The sequence below is a fragment of the Danio rerio genome, chromosome 4 (genome assembly GCF_052040795.2).
Source record: "Danio rerio strain M-AB ecotype USA chromosome 4, GRCz13ab, whole genome shotgun sequence".
NCBI lineage: Eukaryota > Metazoa > Chordata > Actinopteri > Cypriniformes > Danionidae > Danio > Danio rerio.
In genome coordinates this window covers 67,592,897-67,619,823 of record NC_141024.2, presented here as the reverse complement: position 1 = coordinate 67,619,823, position 26,927 = coordinate 67,592,897, and the positions used below count along the sequence as shown (strand labels likewise).

At 35.8% G+C, this 26,927-nt stretch overlaps 2 protein-coding genes, 1 long non-coding RNA gene and 3 other non-coding genes across 6 annotated transcripts in view; 4 read left to right on the top strand and 2 right to left on the bottom strand.

The window, feature by feature from the left end:
* LOC148682349 (uncharacterized) overlaps positions 1 to 26,927 on the bottom strand; it is a 771,506-nt gene that overhangs the window by 321,955 nt on the left and 422,624 nt on the right. The window lies entirely within an intron of this gene.
* The window catches only part of LOC137490983 (uncharacterized), a 471,679-nt gene that overhangs the window by 143,676 nt on the left and 301,076 nt on the right, over positions 1 to 26,927 (top strand). The window lies entirely within an intron of this gene.
* Positions 2,539 to 2,610, top strand: trnap-ugg (transfer RNA proline (anticodon UGG)). The gene has a single exon. It is a non-coding gene; the product is annotated as a tRNA-Pro (tRNA).
* trnat-cgu (transfer RNA threonine (anticodon CGU)) lies at positions 8,733 to 8,806 on the top strand. Its single transcript has one exon. It is a non-coding gene; the product is annotated as a tRNA-Thr (tRNA).
* On the bottom strand, positions 17,338 to 17,410 carry trnar-ccg (transfer RNA arginine (anticodon CCG)). Its single transcript has one exon. It is a non-coding gene; the product is annotated as a tRNA-Arg (tRNA).
* LOC147845233 (uncharacterized) lies at positions 20,281 to 23,440 on the top strand. The gene is made up of 3 exons (XM_087250665.2): positions 20,281 to 20,451; positions 21,011 to 21,276; positions 22,549 to 23,440. The coding sequence occupies exons 2-3, from the start codon at positions 21,017 to 21,019 to the stop codon at positions 22,595 to 22,597; spliced, it is 309 nt and encodes a 102-aa protein (XP_087106791.2). The 5' UTR covers positions 20,281 to 20,451; positions 21,011 to 21,016; the 3' UTR covers positions 22,598 to 23,440.

The window sequence follows — 26,927 nt, the reverse complement described above, 5'->3', positions numbered from 1 at the left end:
AAATCCCGGATGAGCCCTTGCAGGTGTCATGAGTTTTACAGGGCACTATGACTTTCATTAAAATGTCTTTCGAAGAATTCCAGTTTGTCAGCAGATAGTGTCGCCACATAAAACATTCCTTTGCATAGTGGCTTGCTGGTCTAGGAGTATGATTTGCGTTCATGCAATGAGAAATCCCAGATTCAAATTTCGGTTGAGCCCTTACATTTGTCTGCTGTTTTGTAAGGTCTACGGGCTTACACAGACGCCTTTTTTCTGAGAATGCCAGTTCATCAGCAGATAGTTTTGCCATGTTAAGTGGCTGTTACAGTAGCTAGTTGGTTTAGGGGTATGATTCTCGCTTAGGGTGCCATTGATTCGTTAGAGAAAGTTTTCTGACTATCTGATGGTTCTGACGCCATGTGAAGTTTTATCAATGTAGTGGCTCGTTGGCCTAGGGGTATGATTCTCGCTTTGGTTGAGAGAGGTCCCGGGTTCATATTCCGGACGAGCCCTTGCAGGTATCATGTGTTTTACAGGGCACTATGACTTTCATTAAAATGTCTTTCGAAGAATTCCTGTTTGTCAGCAGATAGTGTCGCCACATAAAACATTCCTTTGCATAGTGGCTTGCTGGTCTAGGCGTATGATTTTCGTTCATGCAATGAGAAATCCCAGATTCAGATTTCGGTTGAGCCCTTACACTTGTCTGCTGTTTTGTAAGGTTGTTGTGGCTTTCACAGAGGCCTTTTTTCTGAGAATGCCAGTTTGTCAGCAGATAGTGTTGCCATATAAAGTTGCTGTTTTGCAGTGGCTCGGTGGTCTAGGGGTATGATTCTCACTTAGGGTGCCCTTGATTCGTTAGAGAAAGATTTCTGACCATCTGACGTCTTGTGAAATTCTCTCAATTTAGTGGCTCATTGGCCTAGGGGTATGATTCTCGCTTCGGTTGCGAGAGGACCCGGGTTCAGTTCCTGGATTAGCCCTTGCAGGTGTACTGTGTTTTACAGGGCATTATGTCTTTCGGAAAAACGTCTTTCAAAGATTTCCAATTTGTCAGCAGATAGTGTCGCCACATAAAATATTTCTTGCATAGTGGCTTGCTGTTCTAGGAGTTTGATTCTCGTTCATGCCATGAGAAATCCTAGGTTCAAATTTCAGTTGAACCCTTACAGTTGTCTTTTGTTTTGTAAGGGCGTTGTGGCTTACACAGAGGCCTTTTTTCTGAGAATGCCGGTTTGTCAGCAGATAGTGTTGCCATGTAAAGTGGCTGTTTTGCAGTTGCTCGTTGGTCTACAGGCATGATTCTCGCTTAAGATGCGAGAGGTCTCGTTTTCAAATCCTGGACGAACCATTGCAGAAGTCCCGGGTCCAAATGAAGCAAAAGCCCTGCTTCAATGTTTGTTAGATAAGGATTTCTGACCATCTGTTCCTTCTGATGTCTTGTAAAATATTCAAGCTTTTGTGGCTCGTTGGTCTAGGGGTATAATTCTCGCTTAGGGTGCGAGAGGTCCCGGGTTCAAATCCTGGACGAGCCCTTGCAGTTATTCTTTTGTTTTACAGGGCATTATGGCTTTCATAAAAAACGTTTTTGTAACGTTTTGTAAGGGCGTTGTGGCTTACACAGAGGCCTTTTTTCTGAGAATGCCAGTTCGTCAGCTGATAGTGTTGCCATATAAAGTTACTGTTTTGCAGTGGCTCGTTGGTCTAGGGGTATGACTATCTGATGCTTCTGACATCATGTGAAATGAATTCAACTTAGTGGCTCGTTGGTCTAGGGTTATGATTCTCGCTTCGGGTGTGACAGGTCCCGGGTTCAAATCCCGGGTGAGCCCTTACAGGTGTTAAGTGTTTTACAGGGCACTATGTCTTTCATTAAAATGTCTTTCGAAGAATTCCAGTTCCAGTACGGGCATAATTCTCGCATAAGGTGCGAGAGCTCCCGTTTTCAAATCCTGGACGAACCATTGCAGAAGTCCCGGGTCCAAATGAAGCAAAAGCCCTGCTTCAAGGTTTGTTAGATAAGGATTTCTGACCATCTGTTGTCTCTGATGTCTTGTGAAATATTCAAACTTTTGTGGCTCGTTGGTCTAGGAGTATGAATCTCGCTTAGGGTGTGAGAGATCCCGGGTTTAAATCCCAGACGAGTTCTTGCAGTTATTCTGTTGTTTTACAGGGCATTATGGCTTTCATAAAAAACGTTTTTCGAAGAATTCCAGTTTGTCAGCAGATAGTGTCGCCACATAAAATATTTCTTGCATAGTGGCTTGCTGTTCTAGGAGTTTGATTCTCGTTCATGCCATGAGAAATCCTAGGTTCAAATTTCAGTTGAACCCTTACAGTTGTCTTTTGTTTTGTAAGGGCGTTGTGGCTTACACAGAGGCCTTTTTCTGAGAATGCCGGTTTGTCAGCAGATAGTGTTGCCATGTAAAGTTACTGTTTTGCAGTGGCTCGTTGGTCTAGGGGTATGATTCTGGCTTAGGGTGCCCTTGATTCGTCAGAGAAAGTTTTCTGACTATCTGATGCTTCTGATGCCATGTGAAATATTATCACAGTAGTGGCTCGTTGGTCTAGGGGTATGATTCTCGCTTTGGGTGTGAGAGGTCCTGGGTTCAAATCCCGGACGAGCCCTTGCAGTTATTTTGTTGTTTTACAGGGCATTATGGCTTTCATAAAAAACATTTTTCGAAGAATTCCAGTTTGTCAGCAGATAGTGTCGCCACATAAAACATTCTTTTGCATAGTGGCTTGCTGGTCTAGGAGTATGATTTTCGTTCATGCAATGAAAAATCCCAGATTCAAATTTTGGTTGAGCCCTTACAGTTGTCTGCTGTTTTGTAAGGTCGTTGTGGCTTACACAGAGGCCTTTTTTCTGAGAATGCCAGTTCGTCAGCAGATAGTGTTGCCATATAAATTTGCTGTTTTGCAGCGGCTCGGTGGTCTAGGGGTATGATTCTCACTTAGGGTGCCCTTGATTCGTTAGGGAAAGATTTCTGACTATCTGACGCCTTGTGAAATTCTCTCAATTTAGTGGTTCATTGGTCTATCTGTATGATTCTCGCTTCGATTGCGAGAGGACCCGGGTTCAATTCTCGGATGAGCCCTTGCAGGTGTTATGTGTTTTACAGGGCACTATGTCTTTCATTAAAATGTCTTTCGAAGAATTTCAGTTTGTCAGCAGATAGTGTCGCCACATAAAACATTCCTTTGCATAGTGGCTTGCTGGTCTAGGAGTTTGATTCTCGTTCATGCCATGAAAAATCCTAGGTTCAAATTTCAGTTGAACCCTTACAGTTGTCTTTTGTTTTGTAAGGGCGTTGTGGCTTACACAGAGGCCTTTTTTCTGAGAATGCCGGTTTGTCAGCAGATAGTGTTGCCATGTAAAGTGGCTGTTTTGCAGTTGCTCGTTGGTCTACGGGCTTGATTCTCGCATAAGGAGCGAGAGGTCCCGTTTTCAAATCCTGGACGAACCATTGCAGAAGTCCTGGGTCCAAATGAAGCAACTGTTCATTTGGACCCAGTTCATTTTAAGTGTTGCCATATAAAGTTGCTGTTTTGCAGTGGCTCGGTGGCTCTGTGGTCTAGGGGTATGATTCTCACTTAGGGTGCCCTTGATTCGTTAGGGAAAGATTTCTGACTATCTGACGCCTTGTGAAATTCTCTCAGTTTAGTGGTTCATTGGTCTATCTGTATGATTCTCGCTTCGATTGCGAGAGGACCCGGGTTCAATTCTCGGATGAGCCCTTGCAGGTGTACTGTGTTTTACAGGGCATTATATCTTTCGTAAAAACGTCTTTCAAAGAATTCCACTTTGTCAGCAGATAGTGTCGCCACATAAAATATTTCTTGCATAGTGGCTTGCTGGTCTAGGAGTATGATTCTCGTTCATGCCATGAGAAATCCTAGGTTCAAATTTCAGTTGAACCCTTACAGTTGTCTTTTGTTTTGTAAGGGCGTTGTGGCTTACACAGAGGCCTTTTTCTGAGAATGCCGGTTTGTCAGCAGATAGTGTTGCCATGTAAAGTTACTGTTTTGCAGTGGCTCGTTGGTCTAGGGGTATGATTCTGGCTTAGGGTGCCCTTGATTCGTCAGAGAAAGTTTTCTGACTATCTGATGCTTCTGACGCCATGTGAAATTTTATTACAGTAGTGCCTCGTTGGTCTAGGGGTATGATTCTCGCTTTGGGTGTGAGAGGTCCTGGGTTCAAATCCCGGACGAGCCCTTGCAGGTGTCATGTGTTTTACAGGGCACTATGACTTTCATTAAAATGTCTTTCGAAGAATTCCAGTTTGTCAGCAGATAGTGTCGCCACATAAAACATTCCTTTGCATAGTGGCTTGCTGGTCTAGGAGTATGATTTTCGTTCATGCAATGAGAAATCCAAGATTCAAATTTCGGTTGAGCCCTTACATTTGTCTGCTGATTTGTAAGGTCTACGGGCTTACACAGAGGCCTTTTTTCTGAGAATGCCAGTTCATCAGCAGATAGTTTTGCCATGTAAAGTGGCTGTTACAGTAGCTAGTTGGTTTAGGGGTATGATTCTCGCTTAGGGTGCCACTGATTCGTTAGAGAAAGTTTTCTGACTATCTGATGGTTCTGACGCCATGTGAAGTTTTATAAATGTAGTGGCTCGTTGGCCCAGGGGTATGATTCTCGCTTTGGTTGAGAGAGGTCCCGGGTTCATATCCCGGACGAGCCCTTGCAGGTATCATGTGTTTTACAGGGCACTATGACTTTCATTAAAATGTCTTTCGAAGAATTCCAGTTTGTCAGCAGATAGTGTCGCCACATAAAACATTCCTTTGCATAGTGGCTTGCTGGTCTAGGCGTATGATTTTCGTTCATGCAATGAGAAATCCCAGATTCAGATTTCGGTTGAGCCCTTACACTTGTCTGCTGTTTTGTAAGGTCGTTGTGGCTTACACAGAGGCCTTTTTTCTGAGAATGCCAATTTGTCAGCAGATAGTGTTGCCATATAAAGTTGCTGTTTTGCAGTGGCTCGTTGGTCTAGGGGTATGATTCTCACTTAGGGTGCCCTTGATTCGTTAGAGAAAGATTTCTGACTATCTGACACCTTGTGAATTTCTCCCAATTTAGTGGCTTGTTGGTCTATAGGTATGATTCTCGCTTCGGTTGCGAATGGTCTCAGGTTCAATTCCTGGACGAGCACTTGCAGGTGTCCTGTGTTTTACAGGGCATTATGTCTTTCGTAAAAACGTCTTTCAAAGAATTCCAATTTGTCAGCAGATCGTGTCGCTACATAAATATTTCTTGCATAGTGGCTTGCTGGTCTAGGACTATGATTCTCGTTCATGCCATGAGAAATCCTAGGTTCAAATTTCAGTTGAACCCTTACAGTTGTCTTTTGTTTTGTAAGGTCGTTGTGGCTTACACAGAGGCCTTTTTTCTGAGAATGCCGGTTGGTCAGTAGATAGTGTTGCCATCTAAAGTTGCTGTTTTGCAGTGGCTCGTTGGTATAGGGGCATGATTCTTGCTTCGGGTGCGAGAGGTCCTGTGTTCATATACCAGACGAGCCGTTGCAGTTGTCTAGTGTTTTACAGGGCATTATGTCTTTCGTAAAAATGTCTTTTGAAGAATTCCAGTTTGTCAGCAGATAGTATTGCCATGTAAAGTGGCTGTTTTGCAGTAGCTTGTTGGTCTACGCGCTTGATTCTCGCATAAGGTGCGAGAGGTCCCGTTTTCAAATCCTGGACGAACCATTGTAGAAGTCCTGGGTCCAAATGAAGCAAAAGCCCGGCTTCAATGTTTGTTAGATAAGGATTTCTGACCATATGTTGCTTCTGAAGTCTTGTGAAATATTCAAGCTTTTGTGGTTTGTTGGTGTAGGAGTATGAATCTCGCTTAGGGTGCCCTTGATTCCCTTTAGAGAAAGATTTCTGTCTATTTGATGCTTCTGACGCCATGTGAAATCCTAGCACTTTAGTGGCTCATTGGTCTAGGGGTGTGATTCTCGCTTCCGGTGTGAGAGGTCCCAGGTTCAAATACCGGATGAGACCTTGCAGGTGTCCTGCGTTTTACAGCACATTATGTCTTTCATAAAAATGTCTTTCGAAGAATTCCAGTTTGCCAGCATATAGTGTCGCCACAAAACATTACTAGTGGCTTGCTTGTCTAGGAGTATGATTCTCGTTCATTCCGTGAGAAATAACATGTTAAAATTTCGGTTGAGCCATTCAGCATATAGTGTTGCCCTGTAAAGTTGCTGTCTGAGAGAACTATGCTTTTAAGCCAGGGGTCACCAAACTTGTTCCTGGAGGTCTTAAAATGACAACCAAAGAGGTTGTTTCCAGTTTTTTCCAGTTGTTTACACACATTTTCTGAAAGCATGTCTCATATTGTCAGAACTCTACACACAAATCACAAAACACACACACATTGGGCAAAACTCTTCAATTCTTCTGCAAAATGAAATTATAAGTTCAAAACAATGTGATTTCTTCTCAAAAAGGTATTTTGTTTTCAAATGACACACACAAGCCATCACATTAATAGATATTCATAAGATCAGTTGAACACTAATGTGCTTAATGTAAAACACTATGACCACTTCTTCTCTATTCATCATAATGACTTTCTGTAAGCCTTCTTCTGTTCAGTGTTACACTTACTACAGACAGTACATAGACCTACAGAAGTGCATTGTAAAATTTTTCGAAAATTGTTTTAATACAAAACAAACAAATACCAAATATATTTTACTGTATTTTCCTCACAAAAACAGCGTACACAGTGTTCATCCCAACCAACACAAAGTTGCAGAAAATGTGGTCTACATATACCATCAACAGAAGTATTTACTAAATACAGTTACAGTAAAAAAAATAAATAAATAAATAAACAGCTATACTGCATTCTCTTTTCTGTATTGGTGTGGCCAAGCAGTGGGGCAAATGTCACCTTGCATGGCAAATCCAGCCACGAAAAGCATCAACTGCTATAGCTTGGAGAAGGGGTATACATGTGTTTGGATTTCGGTCATACACTTTTCATCTCCAGGCAGGAAAAAAATCCTCAATAGGTTTGAGGAATGGAGAATATGGAGGGGGAGATAAACAACTTAAAAACATGGGTGTGCAGTCAACTAGTTGTGAATCAGATGAGCTCTTAAATGTAACTCATTTTGTCGCACTATCCATTATGCCTCAAAGCTATACAGTTTTATAATTAATTTCATTAATCTCTATAAAAAAAGCACACGCACCACCTGAACTAAGGCGCTGCTGGGATTTGAGCCCAGGATCTCCTGTTTACAAGGCATTTTGACCAGCTAAGATACAGCGCCACAAAAATTAATTGTAAGAGACATTTGCCCGATAACAAAAATCGAAGAAGAAATAAATACACAACAAAAACCAGCATGTCAGGATGCAGAAAATGCTGACAAGACGGACGTGGTCTTTTAGAGTCTGGATGATCATGTCTCAAACCTGACCGCTAACCTGGCCTCTGTTAAAGATCAAAGCAAAAAATGCATTATTTTATTTTTATTTAATCTACCCTTAATCATGTGTTAATTGTTTTTTGGAATATCCAGTTTCATTACATCCAAACCATCTGTCAGCTCGGAAAATGGAAATCATTTAATCTAAGATAATGGATAGCGCATTGGACTTCTTGGCTGTGAACTGAGTCATTTAAAGGTTTTGAGTTCAAGTCCCACCAGCGTTGCAAGCTTTGCCCTTTTTCTTCACTGACTTAGGAGTGGTGCATTTCCAACATTTTTGACATCTGTCCATCCTGTTCTGCTTTTTAATTTCATTGCGCAGTGCAGGCTCAGATACTAGGGGTACTCTACAATGAAGCCGATGACTTAATTGAGCTGTTTTAAATAAGGGAGATTAGAAAACGGTGTAGGGCCAAGTAAGCTTAAGGAATGACTCAAAGGCAACCTGTGGTTTTGGGCAAAAGTGTCTACCACCTATTGTTGAGATCACGCCTTTTGGAATCGTCGTACAAGAGCCTCTTTATGCATGTGCAAAGTAACTAAGTAGAAAGCATAGTAAATTTTGCTTTTCCCCCACTGTCTTAGATGAAACTGCGTTTGGAAGTATCGTATCCAGAGGTTTTTTCTTTTAGTGTTGAGACTAAGTTGGCCAGAGCACCTGTCTTAGGAACAGCAGGTCCTAGGTTCAAATCCAAATTGCACCTTTCCCTCAGATTTCCATTTTCCAAGCTGAATCTGGGTTTGGATGTAATGAAACTGGAGATTCCAAAAAACACCTGACACATGATTAAGGGTAGATTAAATAAAAATAAATTAATGCATTTTTTGCTTTGATCTTGAAAAGAGGCCAGGTTACTGGTCAGGTTTGAGACATAATCATCCGGACTCTAAAAGACCACGTCCATCTTGTCGGCATTTTCTGCATCCTGACATGCTGGTTTTTGTTGTGTATTGGTTTGTTCTTCTTCGTTTTTTGTTATCGGGCAAATGTCTCTTACGGTCATTCATTGTGGTGCTGTGGCTTAGCTGGTCGAAGCGCCTCTCTTGTAAACAGGAGATCCTGGGCTTGAATGATCCTGGGCTAAATTGATCCAGGGCTAAATTGATCCAGGTGGTGAATGCGCTAGTTTTATAGAGCTTACCGGAATGAATTATAAAATTGTATAGCTTTGAGGCCTAATGAATAGTGCGACAAATAGACTTAAACAACCTCTTTGATTGCCATTTTAGACTTGCTGTCTTTTTTTAGTCTCTGTGTGCAAAACCGTCTTGCCTTCTTTTCAGCTTTGGTGCTGTGGCTTAGTTGGTCAAAGCGCCTGTCTCGTAAACAGGAGATCCTGGGTTCAAGTCCCAGCAGTGCCTAATGTACATGTGCCAGCGTTGCTTTTTCTTAAGAGTTACGAGTGTTTACGCAGCGGGATGTTTAGCAGTCGGTTTCTAAACAAAACTCAAATCCTTAAGAACGCTACACGTTTAAGAGGACTTTGGACGATGGCTTTATATAGCATAATGTGGTAATGCCTAACCAATTGGACTTTAATATTTCAAGTCCAGACATTCACACATGCAGCGCTGCCATTGTTAGTTTTTTTTTTCTTTTTTCGATTAAACAATTAGCCCTTGTCAACATCGTTTGACCCTGTGGCTTAGTTGGTCAAAGCGCCTGTCTAGTAAACAGGAGATCCTGAGTTCAAATCCCAGCAGTACTTTGTCTGCAGTTGGCTGTTCTTTCATGAGCCAGAGAGTCCCAAAAAGTGCTTTTTTTGGTGCAGTCTCTGTGGTGCAATGGATAGCGCATTGGACCTCTAGGCTGTGAGCTGAGCCATTCAAAGGTTGTAGGTTCGAGTCCCACAAGAGTGTCAAGCTTTGACCCTTTTCTTCACTGACTTAAGGTGTGGTGCGTTTCTAACATTTTAGGCATCTGTCCATCCCGTTTTGCTTCTTTCTTTAATTGCGCAGTGCAGGCTCAGATACTAGGGGTACTCTACAATGAAGCCGATGACTTAATTGAGCTGTTTTAAATAAGGAAGATTATAAAACGGTGCAAGGCCGAGTGGACTTAAGGAATGACTCGAAGGCAACCTGTGGTTTAGGGCAAAAGTGACCGCCACCTATTGTTAAGATCACACCTTTTGGATTTGTCATACAAGAGCCTCTTTATGCATGTGCAAAGTAACTGAGTTGAAAGCATAGTAAATTTTGCTTCCCCCCACTGTCTTAGATGAAACTGCGTTTGGAAGTATCGTATCCACAGTTTTTTTCTTTTAGTGTTAAGACTAACGGCTGTTTCAAACCGCAAGCGCCAGCAGCGCGTGTTTTTTCGGCGTCCATGTTAACAGATTAGAGCTTTCATACTGCACGCAACAGCAGCGCGTCAGAGCGAGGCGTGAGCGTCGCTGAAGCAGCAGTGCAGCGATAGTTTTGGCGCCGGGTCTATTTTTGACGCGCTGATCACGCTCAATTAAAGTGACAGTGCATTGATAATGACCAAAACACAATGAATGACAGTAAAAAAGTAGCAATTGTTCCCAATAAATGCCTTAATAATGTCAACTGATTTATATATAGTCAGTTGTAACCCAGGTTACTAGTGGGTAGTACACAGCAATAGAGCAAATAGAAACACCCTTATAAATATGAAAAAAAAACATTGGCAGAATACTCGATTAAATAATATATATTAAAATTATTTATTTATATAAATAATTCATAATCGAGTATTAAACAGCATTCAAGGGAATAGTGCTTTAGAATAACATCATCGTGCCTTACACTATAGCAGATCAGATTTACAAACAATAACAAATCTCTCTTGTCTGTTAGCTTGTGTTTACCGTTGCTATGGTGATTCAGTGTTCGCAAGGGAATGCAGAGATGTAAGTTTTTAAATTAATAACAGTAGAAAACTATTAGATATATATCAAGGCCTCAAGGCTCTGTTCTTGGGCCACTTCTCTTCTCAGTCTACACATCATCTATAGGACCAGTCATCCAGAGACATGGATTCTCCTACCACTGCTATGCTGATGATACCCAGCTATACCTCTCTTTTCATCCTGATGATCCCTCGGTTCCAGCTCGCATCTCAGCCTGCCTGTTGGATATTTCACACTGGATGAAAGATCATCATCTTCAGCTGAACCTCGCAAAAACGGAAATTCTTGTAGTTTCTGCTAACCCGACTCTACACCATAATTTTTCAATCCAGATGGATGGGGCAACCATTACTGCATCCAAAATGGTGAAAAGCCTTGGAGTAACGATTGATGACCAACTAAACTTCTCTAAACACATTTCTAGAACTGCTCGATCGTGCAGATTCGCACTCTATAACATCAGAAAGATCCAACCCTTCTTTTCTGAACATGCAGCTCAACTCCTTGTTCAAGCTCTTGTTCTCTCCAAACTGGATTACTGCAACTCTCTACTAGCTGGGCTTCCAGCTAACTCTATCAAGCCTCTTCAACTGCTCCAGAATGCAGCAGCACGAGTGGTCTTCAATGAACCGAAACGAGCACATGTCACTGCGCTGCTAGTCCGTTTGCACTGGCTGCCAGTTGCTGCTCGCATCAAATTCAAAGCTCTGATGTTTGCCTACAAAGTGACTTCTGGCCTTGCTCCTTCTTATCTGCTCTCACTTCTGCAGATCTATGTGCCCTCCAGAAACTTGCGTTCTGTGAACGAACGCCGCCTCGTGGTTCCATCCCAAAGAGGGAAGAAATCACTTTTGCGAATGCTCACGCTCAATCTGCCCAGTTGGTGGAATGAACTCCCTAACTGCATCAGAACAGCAGAGTCACTCGCTACTTTCAGGAAACGACTAAAAATTCAACTATTTAGTCTCCACTTCACTTCCTAATCTGCAATTGCCTCTCTGAATATCACACTAACTGTACCCACAAAAAAAAAATACTAATACTACTAATACTTCCCTTCTTAGACTTTACAGACCTGAAACTTGCCTACAGCACTTATTCATTGTTGCTCTTAGTTGTGCAAATTGCTTCCTTGTCCTCATTTGTAAGTCGCTTTGGATAAAAGCGTCTGCTAAATGACTAAATGTAAATGTAAATATATATTTTAATGTTTTAAATGTGTATTAACTGTGAAAATTGACCATTAATAAGATGCTGAAATGATTTCTATCATATACTTTTAATGAAGGATTGAGAGAAAAAAACACGATTTGTATCTGTGAGTGAAATCTGCACATAAGTGCCACCTGGAGTTTTCCTGGTTTTTCACTTTGATTTTGAATGATTTTCTTGGTGAGTTCGTGGTTTTTTTTTATTTTTTTTTATTGTTTTAGTTATAACATGATTTAAACTAGTGTCAAAAATGTGTTTCATCAATTAACCATTTGTTTGGTCTAGTAAAAACACAGTATTATACACAGTATTATACAAGTGATTGTGTAAAGTTTAAGTGAGAGAGTTTAAGTAAAATGCTGTCATTTGTAAAAAGAAAATGCCAAATAGGAGAAAGAAATAGGAAAAACACAGAAATTCAGCAGAGAGAAGCATATACATGGTCATTTATTGTTGCTGTTTATTTACAAATGTGTTAAGCTGAGATAATGCATACGCTGTAAAATGCTAATGGTTTTTTTCTCCCCTTTGTTTGTTTGCTTGTGCATCTTCTTCTGGTTTTTCATCGGTGAGATGTTCTATTGAAGTCAGTTGCTGAATGTGATCTGCTCTGCATTCAAATTAATTGACGTGTGAACTCTTTTCTGGATTTGGATTGTCTCAACTTCCATCGGTGCGTGTCTAATTGTGGAGTTGGACTGGCGAGCCTCCCATTAAGTGGATTTTTTGGATACACCTGTTGGAAAGATACAAAGTGAAACCTATTCAGCGTCATGGTAGGAGTGTAAATTTACAGCACACTCACAAGTGCAACATCCTGGATCTCTGGAACTGAATGTGCAACCTAGTTGTTTTGCAAAAGAATCTTTTTGAGTGTTCATCACCTGTACTGGACTTTTGGGAAAATTTGAAATGTTTTAAGTAAATGTTTTATTTTCATTTTTATTTTATTTGTACATTGTTTCAATGGAGTGTTCATTTGTTGCAATTTTTGAAGCTTTTTAGAGAGAAGTTAATTGGTTTAAGAAGGGAAACCTTGATTATATATTAAATAATAAAACAATTTTAATATTGTACTATTAAGAGGGTTTTGGACGATGGCATTATATAGCATGGTATGGTGATGCGTAACCAATTGGACTTTAAAATTTTTAAGTCTAGACATTCAAACATGCAGTGCTATCGTTTTTACCGTTTCTTTTTTCGATTAAACAATTACCCCCTGTCTGGTTTTGTGGCTTAGTTGGTCAAAACACCTGTCTAGTAAACAGAATATCCTATGTATGAATCCCAGCAGTACTTTATCTGCAGTGAGCTGTGCTTTTATGGGCCAGAGAGTACCAAAAATTGCTTTCTGTGCAACAGTGCTAGAGGCAGGAGCTCTGTGGTGCAATGGATAGTGCATTGGACTCCTAGGCTGTGAGCTGAGGCCAGTGCGAGCCAGGACGAGCCGGGGCAATTGCCCAGGAGGTTAAGCAGTGAGGCCGAAATCATGTTGCGTTTCCACTGTTGGGCTAGTAGCTCGCAGCACGTCACGCAAACCCCGCCCCATAACATCCCCCGAATCAAACGTCACACAACCCACCCACTTCAGCGGGAATCAGGCAGATAATGCACACCATCACATCCTCACGAAACCATTCAAATAAAGACAACTGAAACAAACAATTGACACGTTACTGTACAACATTACATTTTATGTCTATATGCACATGCCTGTGTGTTCTCATTCATCATATTCATTTACTCACCGACCGACTGAATTTGAAACTAATTTTCATGTGAAGCAACACGCCCCTTCAGCTACTCCAGAACGCAGCAGCATGAGTGGTCTTTAATGAATTGAAAAGAGCACATGTCACTCCGCTACTCACCCGTTTGCACTGGCTGCCAGTTGCTGCTCGCATCAAATTCAAAGCTCTGATGTTTGCCTACAAAGCAACCTCTGGCTTTGCTCCCTCTTATCTGCTCTCACTTCTGCAGATTTATATGCCCTCAAGAAACTTGCGTTCTGTGAATAAACGTCGCCTCGTGGTTCCATCCCAAAGAGGGAAGTAATCACTTTCCCGAACTCTCGCATTCAATCTGCCCAGTTGGTGGAATGAACTCCCTAACTGCAACAGAACGGCAGAGTCACTTGCTGTCTTCAAGAAACGACTAAAAACTCAACTATTTAGTCTCCTCTTCACTTCCTAATCTGCAATTGCCTCTAGCTATACCACTAACTGTACTCAAAAAAAAAAAAAAAATTCTTACATTACTAATGCTTTCCTTCTTAGACTTTACAGACCTGAAACTTGCCTACAGCACTTATTTATTGTTGCTCTTATAGTTGTGTAAATTGCTTCCTTGTCCTCATTTGTTAGTCGCTTTGGATAAAAGCGTCTGCTAAATGACTAAATATAAATGTAAAACAACGAGCTGTGTACACGCCCTTAAAATGACACATTATAACACATTATAATAAAAAAATCTGGATTGTGTTTTGAACTGAACCTAAACTGGCACACTCAGAAGAACCATAATAATGTTAAATCATAAAAAAAGGGGTAAACTATGTGACTGTCAGGGTTCGGGAAGGATGAGGGAGCGAGGACTCAAGTGCAAACAATAATTGGGTTTTATTAATAATAAAGTACACATAAAACAAAAAGGCAAAACAAACAACCCCGAGGGGGAAAAACTCTAATAAAACAAATAAACGAACAAACAAACTTGACTGGCTGGACAAGACAGGGCTGGACACAACAGGACAGGAAACTATCAACGACGAACTGGCAAAGGACTGAAAACATGAGGGGGGTTATAAAGCAAAAAGTAAATTGACACACAGGTGAACATGACAAACTAATAATGAGTAAACAAGGAGGGTGGGACTAGACAATAGACGGGAGAGCGCATGACACAGAGAGACAATACAAGCCATGCGCTCACATAACACAACACTGAAGCACACGACAAAAGCACGTGACCACAATGTAAACACAGAGCCACGTGCTTTGACAAGAGACGCAAGACACGAGCACACGATGAATGAAAACACTCACCGTGCGCTCACACACGCAGCGTGCATGCTTCATCCCAGCGCCAACCAAAACCGAAACCAACAAGATTGAGACGCTGGGAATGAAACACCACGCTGCTGACAGACGAAAACACAAACACGAGTACAAGAGCGCACGCGTCTGAGGGAACATAGAAACAGGACCAGACATGGGTAGTGTCAGAGCTCTGCCACCAAAACTAGAATTTACAAGACCAGAGTGGCAGAACCCTGACAGTGCCCTTTAAGCAATGTGTTAACTTTATTAATTATTCAATAATCATCAAGATTGATAAAAAAAGTTCAATACAGACAGCAGTGAACCTGTGCACACACACACACATCAGTGAACATGTACACACACACAGTTGGTCCAGTAGGCCTACATACTGTATCTACCTTGGAAGAAGTGATATGGTTCTTAAAGTTTTGTTTTACGTATGGAGCCTGATTGAATTTTATTATAGTGTCTTCGTAAAAACATCTGTCCATAATTCCTAAAAATAGAATATATATATATATATATATATATATATATATATATATATATATATATATATATATATATATATATATATATATATATAAATAAAGAAACTGCAAAGAAACGATTCAATCATATTAAAGAGATTTTAACTAATCTTCTAACACAACTAGCGGTCCAGGTCCCTGATGGAATATGGCTCCCCAGACATGAATTTTTACTGGATGCTTTGCTTTCAGTTTCACAACATGGCGGTTTATTAATAGGGTATGTCCTATTAATAAATTTATAGGACATGTAAGCTCGTATAAAGCAAATAGCCTAAATAAAGAGATGCATGGATTAATGCAAATAAATAAATCTTTTCATTATGGCATAGTTCAAAATGGCTTACCTGGCTTTTCCATAGGTCCACCTGAGTTGTTTTACTGGTTTTCTAATATTGCAGACTGATGCTTTTAAGTGTATTCTAAACAGAAGCTCACTCTGAATCTTTTTAGCAGATCGCTCATTGTCCTTGTGCAGTTTTTCGTCAATCGTTTTAAGTGCAGCACTATACAACAAACACATACAATAATTTTATTAATTAATTTTATTAACATTTTGACATAAGTGTTGCTGAATACTTGATTTGACAAGATGATAATACACAATACCTGTTCATTTTCCTTGCCTTGCAGTTGTTTTTCTAGGAAGGCCTACAGGGCTTTAATGTCTATAGTATCGTCTTATAGTGGTGTTGGAGACGTGCACACCCGACTGCAACAGGAAAGCCCTGATGTCAGCAAGAGAGTGCTTTGATGTGTTGATGCATCAGTTTTTTTTTCATTGCAATAACTGGTTGAAATGATCTGTAATTAAATCTATAGTGGACCTTCAAAGACAACCCAGATGTGACTTGAACCCACAATACCCAACTCCAGAGGCTGATGCCTTATCCACAAGGCCACTCTCATTAACATGAAATCACAACCTTTCTGCTGCTATTTTCTTGTTTGCATTTCATTATCATCCACCTAACATGAGACCATTAGTTGAAAGCCACGGGGTACTTGAAGTCAAGATCTCCATTACCAGAGCTTTTCAGAACCTTTGATGTTTGTAAAGTGATTGGATAATTTAAGCAAGATTGGATAAATCTTTATTGAAGTGTGCAGCAAGTCTGAGAATTTGAAGCTAACTATTGACCTCAGATCATCACGCCTAAGGTTTGAGGGGACAAGTGAGGATTTTTTCCACACAATTTATATTTAACCCAACAAACACAACCCAAATGGGACTTAAACCCACAATTCCCAGCTTCGAACGCTGATGCATTATCCATTAGGCCACTGGGCCAATACTAGCATTTGCCATATCTGTTGTACGGTTTAGGAAGTTCTTGTAACTCAGAAAACAGCACTTTAGGATCCCTATACCATATTTCATTCTGACGATCTGGTGTGTACACCTAATGACAAAACAGCTTCTCTGAAGAGTTTTCAATTGTCATGTCTTTTTGACCTAAGGGTATGAACCTAGCTTTTTGAAAGCCACAATGGATTGTGCTGCACAGCCAACTTAAAAGGAACTGCGTCAAAGACAACCCAGGTGGGACTCGAACCCACAATCCCCAGCTTCGAAGGCTGGTGCCTTATCCATTAGGCCACTATGCTGTTTCTATACTGCCTGTGAACTGTAACATGAATCCAGGGAGTTGCTGACACACATAACAAAAACTACATGAACAAAAAGTAGATTGGACCGGTTTTACAGAAATTTTTTTTGTTTGACACTGCAGAGTGTTTCTACTGGGCTCATTGGTCTAGGGGTATGATTCTTGCTTTGGGTGTGAGAGGTCTTGGGTTCAAATCCTGAACGAGCCCTACATCTTTCACAGAAAAGCAGTGATGCTTTGGTGTTAGTTGTAGAAACTTTAGTTAATAAAGATTTAGTGGATTTCAGATCTAAATTAGTCTAACCTGTACAATAATACAGACAAAAAAGGAGCCGGAATGATTCGGTGGTTAGAATTGTTTATGGATCTTGAACAACGTACCAGCTTAATATGTAAGCATCATCTTTGTGTTTGTACACAGTCTCTTCTCTGTAGGCACCATGCAGGCTTCAAAATGGCCATTTGCGTTAGGTATCTCGTTACCCTTTTAGTCATAACAGGTAGTATGGAATGCCAATGAAGGAAGTTAATGACACGCAAACACATCTCAAGAAGGTTTTCACAGCTACTGTGTTTCATCCACCAAACACTGATCTCAAGTTAAAGGGAGATTTTCAAGAAGGACCCAGGTGGGACTTAAACCCACAATCCCCAGCTCCGGAGGCTGATGCCTTATCCATTAGGCCACTGGGCCATGTCACCAATCTTCTATCAAGGATCTCTTGTATGCCTTCAACAAGATGCTACCGCATGGAAAACTGCACTTTAGGATCTCGATGACAGCTTGCATTCTATCAAATAAGAACTAATGGCCAAACATTTTCTTTCTTTCTAGTGTATAGTGTGACTGGTCTTGAGAGTTTCGAATTCCAGTCAAGGCCACTCTCATTAACTTGAAATCACAACCTTTCAGCAGCTTTTTTCTTGCTTGCATTTCATCATCATCCACCTAACATGAGACCGTCAATTGAGAGCCATGGGGTACTTGAAGTCAAGATCTCCATTCCCAGAGCTTAGCAGAACCTTTTAGGTGTGTAACGTGACAGTGAGATTCAAGCAAGATTGAATGAATCCTAATTGAAGTGTGCAGCAAGTCTGAGAATTCGAAGCTAACTATTGCCCTCAGATCATCACACCTAAGCTTTGAGTAGACAAGTCAGGATTTTTTCACACAACTTAAATGTAACCTAACAAACACAACCCAAACAGGACTTGAATCCAAAATCCCCTGCTTCAACGAGTGATGCCTTATCCATTAAGCCACTGGGCCAATACTAGCATTTGCCATATCTGTTGTATGACTCCGGAAGTTCTTTTAACCTAGAAAACAGCACTTAAGGATCCCTATACCATATTGCATTCAGACGATCTGGTTTGTACACCTAATGACAAAACAGCTTCTCTGAAGAGTTTTCCATTGTCATATCTTTTTGACCTAAGGGTATGAACCTAGCTTTTGAAGGTCACACTGGATTGTGCTGCACAGCCAACTTAAAAGGAACTGCATCAAAGGCAACCCAGGTGGCCCATACTAAAAACAACAAGAACAAAAAGTATTTATAAAAAAGTAAGAATTTTTTTTGGCACTGCAGGGTCTTTCTTCAGGGCTCGTTGGTCAAGGGGTATGATTCTCGCTTAGGATGCGAGAGGTCCTGGGTTCAATCCCCCGACGAGCCCTACAGCTGTCACAGAAAAAGCAGTGGAACTTTGGCATTTCTACATTAATTGTAGCACCTTTTGCTGTGACTTTAGTTAATGAACATTTAGTGGACTTCTAATTTAAATTAGTTTAACATGTACAATTATACAGACAAAATCGTCTGCTACCCTCAGGCAGATGGTTCCGCAGCATCTGGTCACGCACCAGCCGGCTAAAGGAAAGTTTCTTCCCTCAGACTATCAGGCTGATGAACACTTAATACACAACACACAGACTCTTCCATACCCTCACTGCACACCATCGATATGTAGCATGCACTGACATTTAGCCAATCCATACTTGAAACAACACTGCCTGCAACTATGTGGACTCCTATTCATTGTACATATCGCTGTCAATTTCTCATTGTCATTTTATTTGTTATTTGTACTGTCATTGTATTTGCAATGTCATTTTTTTGCACTATCTGTATTTTTTACTGTTTGTACAGATAATTTTTTATGATTTTTGGTGAATTTTTCATTTCTCATGATTTTTTGGTGATTTTTCAAGATTTTTCATGATTTTTCAAGATTTTTTCATTTTTTATGATTTTTCGTGATTTTTTGTGATTTTTTCATTTTCCATTTTTCGTGATTTTCATGATTTTTTCATTTTTCATGATTTTTCGAAAATTTTTCATTTTTCGTGATTTTACGTTATTTTTTTTAAAAAATTCATTTTTCGTGATTTTTTGTGATTTTCCAAAAATTTTTCATTTTTTGTGATTTTTCAAAAATTGGATTTTTTGTTATTTTTCAAAAAAATTTCATGTCTTTCGATTTTTCAAAAAATTTTCATTTTTTGTGATTTATTGTGATTTTTCCATAAATTACATTTTTGTGATTTTTCAAAAAATTTTCATTTTTTGTGATTTTTTGCGATTTTTCAAAAAAAAATTTTTTTTAATTTTTTGTGATTTTTTGCGATATTTCAAAAAAAATTCTGTTTTTGATTTTTCAAAAAAAAATTTTTTTGCCATTTTTCACAAAAAAATCCATTTTTTTGTGATTTTTTGCAATTTTTCCAAAATTTTTCATTTTTTGTGATTTTTTGCGATTTTTCAAAAAAATTTCATTTTATGTGATTTTTCAAAAAAATTTCATTTTTTTGAGATTTTTCACAAATTTTTCATTTTTTGTGATTTTTCGTTATTTAAAAAAAAAAATCATTTTTCGTGATTTTTTGTGATTTTTCAAAAATCTTTCAAAAATTTTTCATTTTTTGTGATTTTTCAAAAATTGGATTTTTTGTTATTTTTCAAAAAAATTTCATTTTTTGCGATTTTTCAAAAATTTTTCATTTTTTGTGATTTATTGTGATTTTTCCAAAAATTAAATTTTTTGTGATTTTTCAAAAAATTTTCATTTTTTGTGATTTTTTGCGATTTTTCAAAAAAAAAAATTTTTGTGATTTTTCAAAAATTTTAATTTTTTGTGATTTTTTGCGATTTTTCAAAAAAAAATTATTTTGTGATTTTTCAAATAAAATTTTTTTTTTTGCAATTTTTCAAAAAAATTTCATTTTTTGTGATTTTTTGCAATTTTTCCAAAAATTTTCATTTTTTGTGATTTTTTGCGATTTTTCAAAAAAATTTCATTTTTTGCAATTTTTCAAAAAATGTTCATTTTTTGTGATTTTTCAAAAAAAATCATTTTTTGTGATTTTTTTTGCGATTTTTCAACAAAATTTCATTTTTTGTGATTTTTTAAAAAAATTTCATTTTTTGTGATTTTTCAAAAAATTTTCATTTTTTTGTGATTTTTCGCGATTTTTCAAAAAATTTTCATTTTTTCATTTTTTGTGATTTCAAAAAAAATTCATTTTTTTGTGATTTTTCAAAAAAAATTCATTTTTTGCGATTTTTCAAAAAAAATTCATTTTTTGCGATTTTTCAAAATTTTTTAATTTTTTGCGATTTTTCAGGAGCTGATGAAGAAGACAAGGCAGGAACTGATGAGGCTGATACAGGAGCCGATGAAGAAGCCAAGGCAGTAACTGATGAGGCTGATACAGGAGCTGATGAAGAAGCCAAGGCAGGAGCTGATTTTTTGCGATTTTTCAAAAAAAAAAAAAATTTTGTGATTTTTCAAAAATTTTAATTTTTTGTGATTTTTTGCGATTTTTAAAAAAAATATATTTTGTGATTTTTCAAAAAAAAAAATGTTTTTTGCGATTTTTCAAAAAAATTTCATTTTTTGTGATTTTTGGCAATTTTTCCAAAAATTTTCATTTTTTGTGATTTTTTGCGATTTTTCAAAAAAATTTCATTTTTTGTGATTTTTCAAAAAAATTTCATTTTTTGCGATTTTTCAAGAAATGTTCATTTTTTGTGATTTTTCAAAAAAAATTCATTTTTTGTGATTTTTTTGCGATTTTTCAACAAAATTTCATTTTTTTTGATTTTTCAAAAAATTTTCATTTTTTGTGATTTTTTGCGATTTTTCAAAAAATTTTCATTTTTTCATTTTTTGTGACTTCAAAAAATTTTCATTTTTTGTGATTTTTCAAAAAAAATTCATTTTTTGTGATTTTTCAAAAATTTTTCATTTTTTGCAATTTTTCAAAAATTTTTAATTTTTTGCGATTTTTCAGGAGCTGATGAAGAAGACAAGGCAGGAACTGATGAGGCTGATGCAGGAGCCGATGAAGAAGACTGGCCAGGAACTGATGAGGCTGATGCAGGAGCCGATGAAGAAGCCGAGGCAAAAACTGACGAGGCTGATGCAGGAGCCGATGAAGAAGACTGGCAAGGAACTGATGAGGCTGATGCAGGAGCCGATGAAGAAGACTGGCCAGGAACTGATGAGGCTGATGCAGGAGCCTCCAATAAAGAAGTCGATGCAGGAGCCTTCAACAAAGTAAGTATAATAGTTAAAACCTTTCATTGACATAATCATACTTTTTGCACAGTCTCCCCATCTATGCCTACAAAACTGTATTCAGGAGTATATACACCACCTAATTGTGATGTACAAACGATGAACTTACAGCAGACAGTGGAGAGTCTGAGTGTGGCTTCTGTGAAAGATCTTCACAGGAACGTTTTCTTCTCTTTGTTTCCCCGGCTCCTAAATGAGCACAGTTGTGATTATCAGAACACAGTGTCTTAGTGTGACGACTTTTATTTATTAATGCACACAGTTGAAGCCGGAATTATAAGCCCCCCTGTTAAATTTGAGTTTATTTTTCACAATTTATGTGTGTAATGGAGAGAGGACTTGTTCAGGCACATTTCTAAACATAATAGTTCTAATAACTAATTTCTTATAATTTATCTTTGCCATGATGACAGGACATAATATTGGGTCACACTTTACAATAAGGTTTCATTAGATAATGTATTTACTAACATGTACTAATTATGAACAATGCTTGTACAACATTTTTAATCATAGTTCAACATGTACTAATGCTTTATTAAAATAATATTTAATGCTTAGTTGATGGACTGTGAGTTGGCATGGATGACTGTAACACGAACAAATACTGTATTTAGTATATTGTTCATTGCTTGTTTATGGTAGTAAATGCTTTGACATTAACTAATACAAACTTATTGTAAAGTGTCACCCTTTAAGGTAACACTTTAGAGTAATAGTCCATTAGTTAAAATTAGTTAATGCATTTACTGACATGACTTAGAAGTTTAATACATTAATTACAGTATTCATTCATCTTTGTTAACGATTTAATGTTTAAGTTAAATAACGTTAGTTCATTAATGCACTGTGCATGAAATAATGTCAACAAGCACAACTTTGGATTTTAATAATGCATTAATGTTGAACTGTAATTAAAAAATGCGGCACAAGATTGGTGACACTTAGTGTTAGTAAATTGATTAACTAAAGGACTATTATTCTGATGTGCTACCATATTTAGATTGAGAAAGTAAAGGCTTAACTAGCTTAACACTGTTTGTTCTGTAGCCAATAAAAAAACATAAATAATAAAACAAATAAAACTTTCTTCAGAAGATAATATACTATCGTAAGTACTGTGAACATGTCCTTGCTCCATTAGCTTGAATAAATATTTCACAGGAGGGCCCTCAACTGTAGTTCATGCTGCAACAGTATGAATAAATGTTAATAAGTGACATTTATTATGTGATATACCTTGTCTTTCAGAGGAGCTGAGTGGTTTCTTCGGCAGACCGCCTTTGTCCTCAACTGCTAAAGAAGGACAGAAAAAAAACACAAGATAGGCAAAAGTCAGTGTCAAAGCAGCAAGAAGACAATCTCATCAGCACAGTGTTTTGATGTTGTGTTTCATTGATTATGCTATGGTACATAAACAATTAAAGACAATAATAAAGGGTTATACACACTGCAAATTTTAGATTGTAGATTTAACTACCTTAGAGTTCAAATTAACACTCCCTCAGTGTTTATATGGGAACCACTATAAAAGTGTTAAAATAACACTTTTGAAAGTGTTAAAAAATTTTTACCACTCAGAGAGTGTTAATTAGCAAACTCTTATTGTGTAAAATATATGTAAAATGTATATCAAAATACTGGCAGCAGTAGCCAAAACCAAAGATGAAATCAACTGAGAATAAAACTTTAAATAAAATAATAATGAATAAAAAATAAACAAATTACACAATAAAATTTATTTTTATTTTCAACATCTTTAAAACAACTCATCACATTAAACAACTCATCATGGAGCTTCACTTATTACTGAGCTTTGGCTTTAATTCTGTCATGTGAACAAAAGCTCTTTATGAAATTTCTGTTGTTCATTTGAAGTCACCATGATGGAGGACAGAGTCTGCTTTAGTAGGGCTCTTCAACTTCTTGCTATAAAATGGTTTTTTTTTATTTGGATGCTATAATTATTAGTGCTAATCACACTATTCTTACATGTAGCATGAAAATTCAAAAGAAAATGTAAGAGTCAGTCTGAAGAGATTAACTATGATATCAAAGCCATCTTCTCCTGCTTGTTTTCTAATTCAGTGTCATATTAGTTATGTGTGTGAAATAAATAAAATACATAAATGAAACCACTGAAGCTTTAACAATTAATGACTTTAAAAGCATGATTTACAATGTGAATGTTTGATCTATGGCAGCACTTAAAAACACACAGACATCAACAATTAGTCTTTGAATCTCAATAATGGTGACAAACAAAAAAATAAAAATCAATTTAAAAAACTACTGAAATATTACCTCCCAAACACAACACAAAATAAATAAAAAGAAAGAGATTGTAACAACATAAAGCTGCATAATTTATTTATGATGCAATGCATGCTGGGAGCTTTGTACTATGCTGGCACCCAGCATAAAATATGCTGCTTTTTTCTTTTTAGCAACCATGGTTAAGGTTCATATCCTGATTCTTGATGTCTGTGTGTCATAAAGATCTGCTGGAGCTTTAGTGTATGACACTTTATATAACTCTAGAATTTTAACACTTCACTCTGAATTACCACAACACTTAAAAATTTAACACCAATGAATTTGCTGTGCACCTTGTGCTTCAAAAGCATTGAGGGTTTTTCACAAGTAGCGCATCATCTGCTCATCCACCGTCACCTCTAGAACCAGATGAGCTGGAGCTGGCCGCTACTGCAGGAAGAGGCCTGTCCTTTGGGGGTTTCTGTGAGTTACAAGTTGTAGTTTGCATGAAATGTTGCCAGCATGATATATATTTTTAATAAAGTATTTTAAAAATAAAATAAAGCCTATCTCTTTTTTTCTTTTAAAGCCTATCTCTCTTAAAAATCTCGAGAAATCGAAAAATAACGAGAAATGAAAAAATCTTGAAAGATCAAGAAAAATCACGAAAAATGATAAAATCTTGAAAAAGCACAAAAACAAATCAGGAAAAATAAAAAATAATAAAAAAATTCAAAAAAATTAACATTTTTGAAAATTCACAAAAAATGAAAATTTTTCGAAAAATCACAAAAAATTAAACTTTTTTGAAAAATCGCAAAAAATGATTTTTTTTTAAAAAATTGCAAAAAATCTTGAAAAATCTTGAAAAATGAAAAAATCTTGTAAAATGGAAAAATCTTGAAAAATGAAAAAATCTTGAAAAATCTTGAAAAATGAAAAAATCTTGAAAAATCTTGAAAAATGAAAAAATCTTGAAAAATCTCGAAAAATGAAAAAAATCTTGAAAAATGAAAAAAAATCTTGAAAAATCTTGAAAAAAATCTTGAAAAATGAAAAAATCTTGAAAAATGAAAAAAAAATCTTGAAAAATGAAAAAAAAACTTGAAAAATCTTGAAAAATGAAAAAATCTTGAAAAATCTTGAAAAATGAAAAAATCTTGAAAAATGAAAAAAAATCTTGAAAAATGAAAAAAATCTTGAAAAATCTTGAAAAATGAAAAAAATCTTGAAAAATGAAAAAAAAATCTTGAAAAATGAAAAAATCTTGAAAAATGAAAAAAATCTTGAAAAATGAAAAAAAATCTTGAAAAATGAAAAAAATCTTGAAAAATCTTGAAAAATGAAAAAAATCTTGAAAAATGAAAAAATCTTGAAAAATGAAAAAAAAAAACTTGAAAAATCTCGAAAAATGAAAAAATCTTGAAAAATCTCGAAAAATGAAAAAATCTTGAAAAATGAAAAAAAATCTTGAAAAATGAAAAAAAATCTTGAAAAATGAAAAAAAATCTTGAAAAATCTTGAAAAATGAAAAAATCTTGAAAAATCTCGAAAAATAAAAAAATCTTGAAAAATGAAAAAAAATCTTGAAAAATGAAAAAAAATCTTGAAAAATCTTGAAAAATGAAAAATCTTGAAAAATGAAAAAATCTTGAAAAATCTCGAAAAATGAAAAAATCTTGAAAAATCTTGAAAAATGAAAAAATCTTGAAAAATCTCGAAAAATGAAAAAATCTTGAAAAATCAAGAAAAATCAAGAAAAATCTTGAAAAATGAAAACATTTTGAAAAATGAAAAAAAATCAAGAAAAATGAAAAAATCTTGAAAAGTCAAGAAAAATCAAGAAAAATCTTGAAAAATGAAAAAATTTTGAAAAATGAAAAAAATTTTTGAAAAATGAAAAAAAATCTTGAAAAATGAAAAAATCTTGAAAAATGAAAAAATCTTGAAAAATGAAAAAATCTTGAAAAATCTTGAAAAATTAAAAAAATCTTGAAAAATCTTGAAAAATTAAAAAAATCTTGAAAAATCTTGAAAAATGAAAAAAATCTTGAAAAATCTTGAAAAATGAAAAAAATCTTGAAAAATCTTGAAAAACTTGAAAAATCTTGAAAAATGAAAAAAAATCTTGAAAAATGAAAAAATCTTGATAAATGAAAAAAACTTGAAAAATCTTGAAAAATGAAAAAATCTTGAAAAATCTCGAAAAATGAAAAAATCTTGAAAAATCTCGAAAAATGAAAAAATCTTGAAAAATCTCGAAAAATGAAAAAATCTTGAAAAATGAAAAAAAATTCTCGAAAAATGAAAAAAATCTTGAAAAATTTTGAAAAATGAAAAAAAATCTTGAAAAATGAAAAAAAAATCTTGAAAAATGAAAAAATCTTGAAAAATCTTGAAAAATTAAAAAAATCTTGAAAAATCTTGAAAAATTAAAAAAATCTTGAAAAATCTTGAAAAATGAAAAAAATCTTGAAAAACTTGAAAAATCTTGAAAAATGAAAAAAAATCTTGAAAAATGAAAAAATCTTGATAAATGAAAAAAACTTGAAAAATCTTGAAAAATGAAAAAATCTTGAAAAATCTCGAAAAATGAAAAAATCTTGAAAAATCTCGAAAAATGAAAAAATCTTGAAAAATCTCGAAAAATGAAAAAATCTTGAAAAATGAAAAAAATTCTCGAAAAATGAAAAAAATCTTGAAAAATCTTGAAAAATGAAAAAAAAATCTTGCAAAATGAAAAAATCTTGAAAAATGAAAAATTCTTGAAAATTCTTGAAAAATGAAAAAAAATCTTGAAAAATGAAAAAATCTTGAAAAATATTGAAAAATGAAAAAATCTTGAAAAATGAAAAAATATCGAAAAATCTTGAAAAATCTTGAAAAATGAAAAAAAAAATCTTGAAAAATGAAAAAAAAAAATCTTGAAAAATGAAAAAATCTTGAAAAATGAAAAATTCTTGAAAGATGAAAAAAAAATCTTGAAAAATGAAAAAATCTTGAAAAATGAAAAATTCTTGAAAAATCTTGAAAAATGAAAAAAAATCTTGAAAAATGAAAAAATCTTGAAAAATTAAAAAAATCTTGAAAAATCTTGAAAAATGAAAAAAATCTTGAAAAACTTGAAAAATCTTGAAAAATGAAAAAAAATCTTGAAAAATGAAAAAATCTTGATAAATGAAAAAAACTTGAAAAATCTTGAAAAATGAAAAAATCTTGAAAAATCTCGAAAAATGAAAAAATCTTGAAAAATCTCGAAAAATGAAAAAATCTTGAAAAATCTCGAAAAATGAAAAAATCTTGAAAAATGAAAAAAATTCTCGAAAAATGAAAAAAATCTTGAAAAATCTTGAAAAATGAAAAAAAAATCTTGC

What these genes read in the sequence shown, in the direction of transcription:
- LOC147845233 (XM_087250665.2), top strand. Translation starts at nt 21,017, where the DNA reads ATGAAGAAGACAAGGCAGGAACTGATGAGGCTGATGCAGGAGCCGATG. An exon ending in ATGCAGGAGCCTTCAACAAA is followed by an intron (nt 21,277 to 22,548) that starts GTAAGTATAATA and finishes CTTGTCTTTCAG; the next exon opens with AGGAGCTGAGTGGTTTCTTC.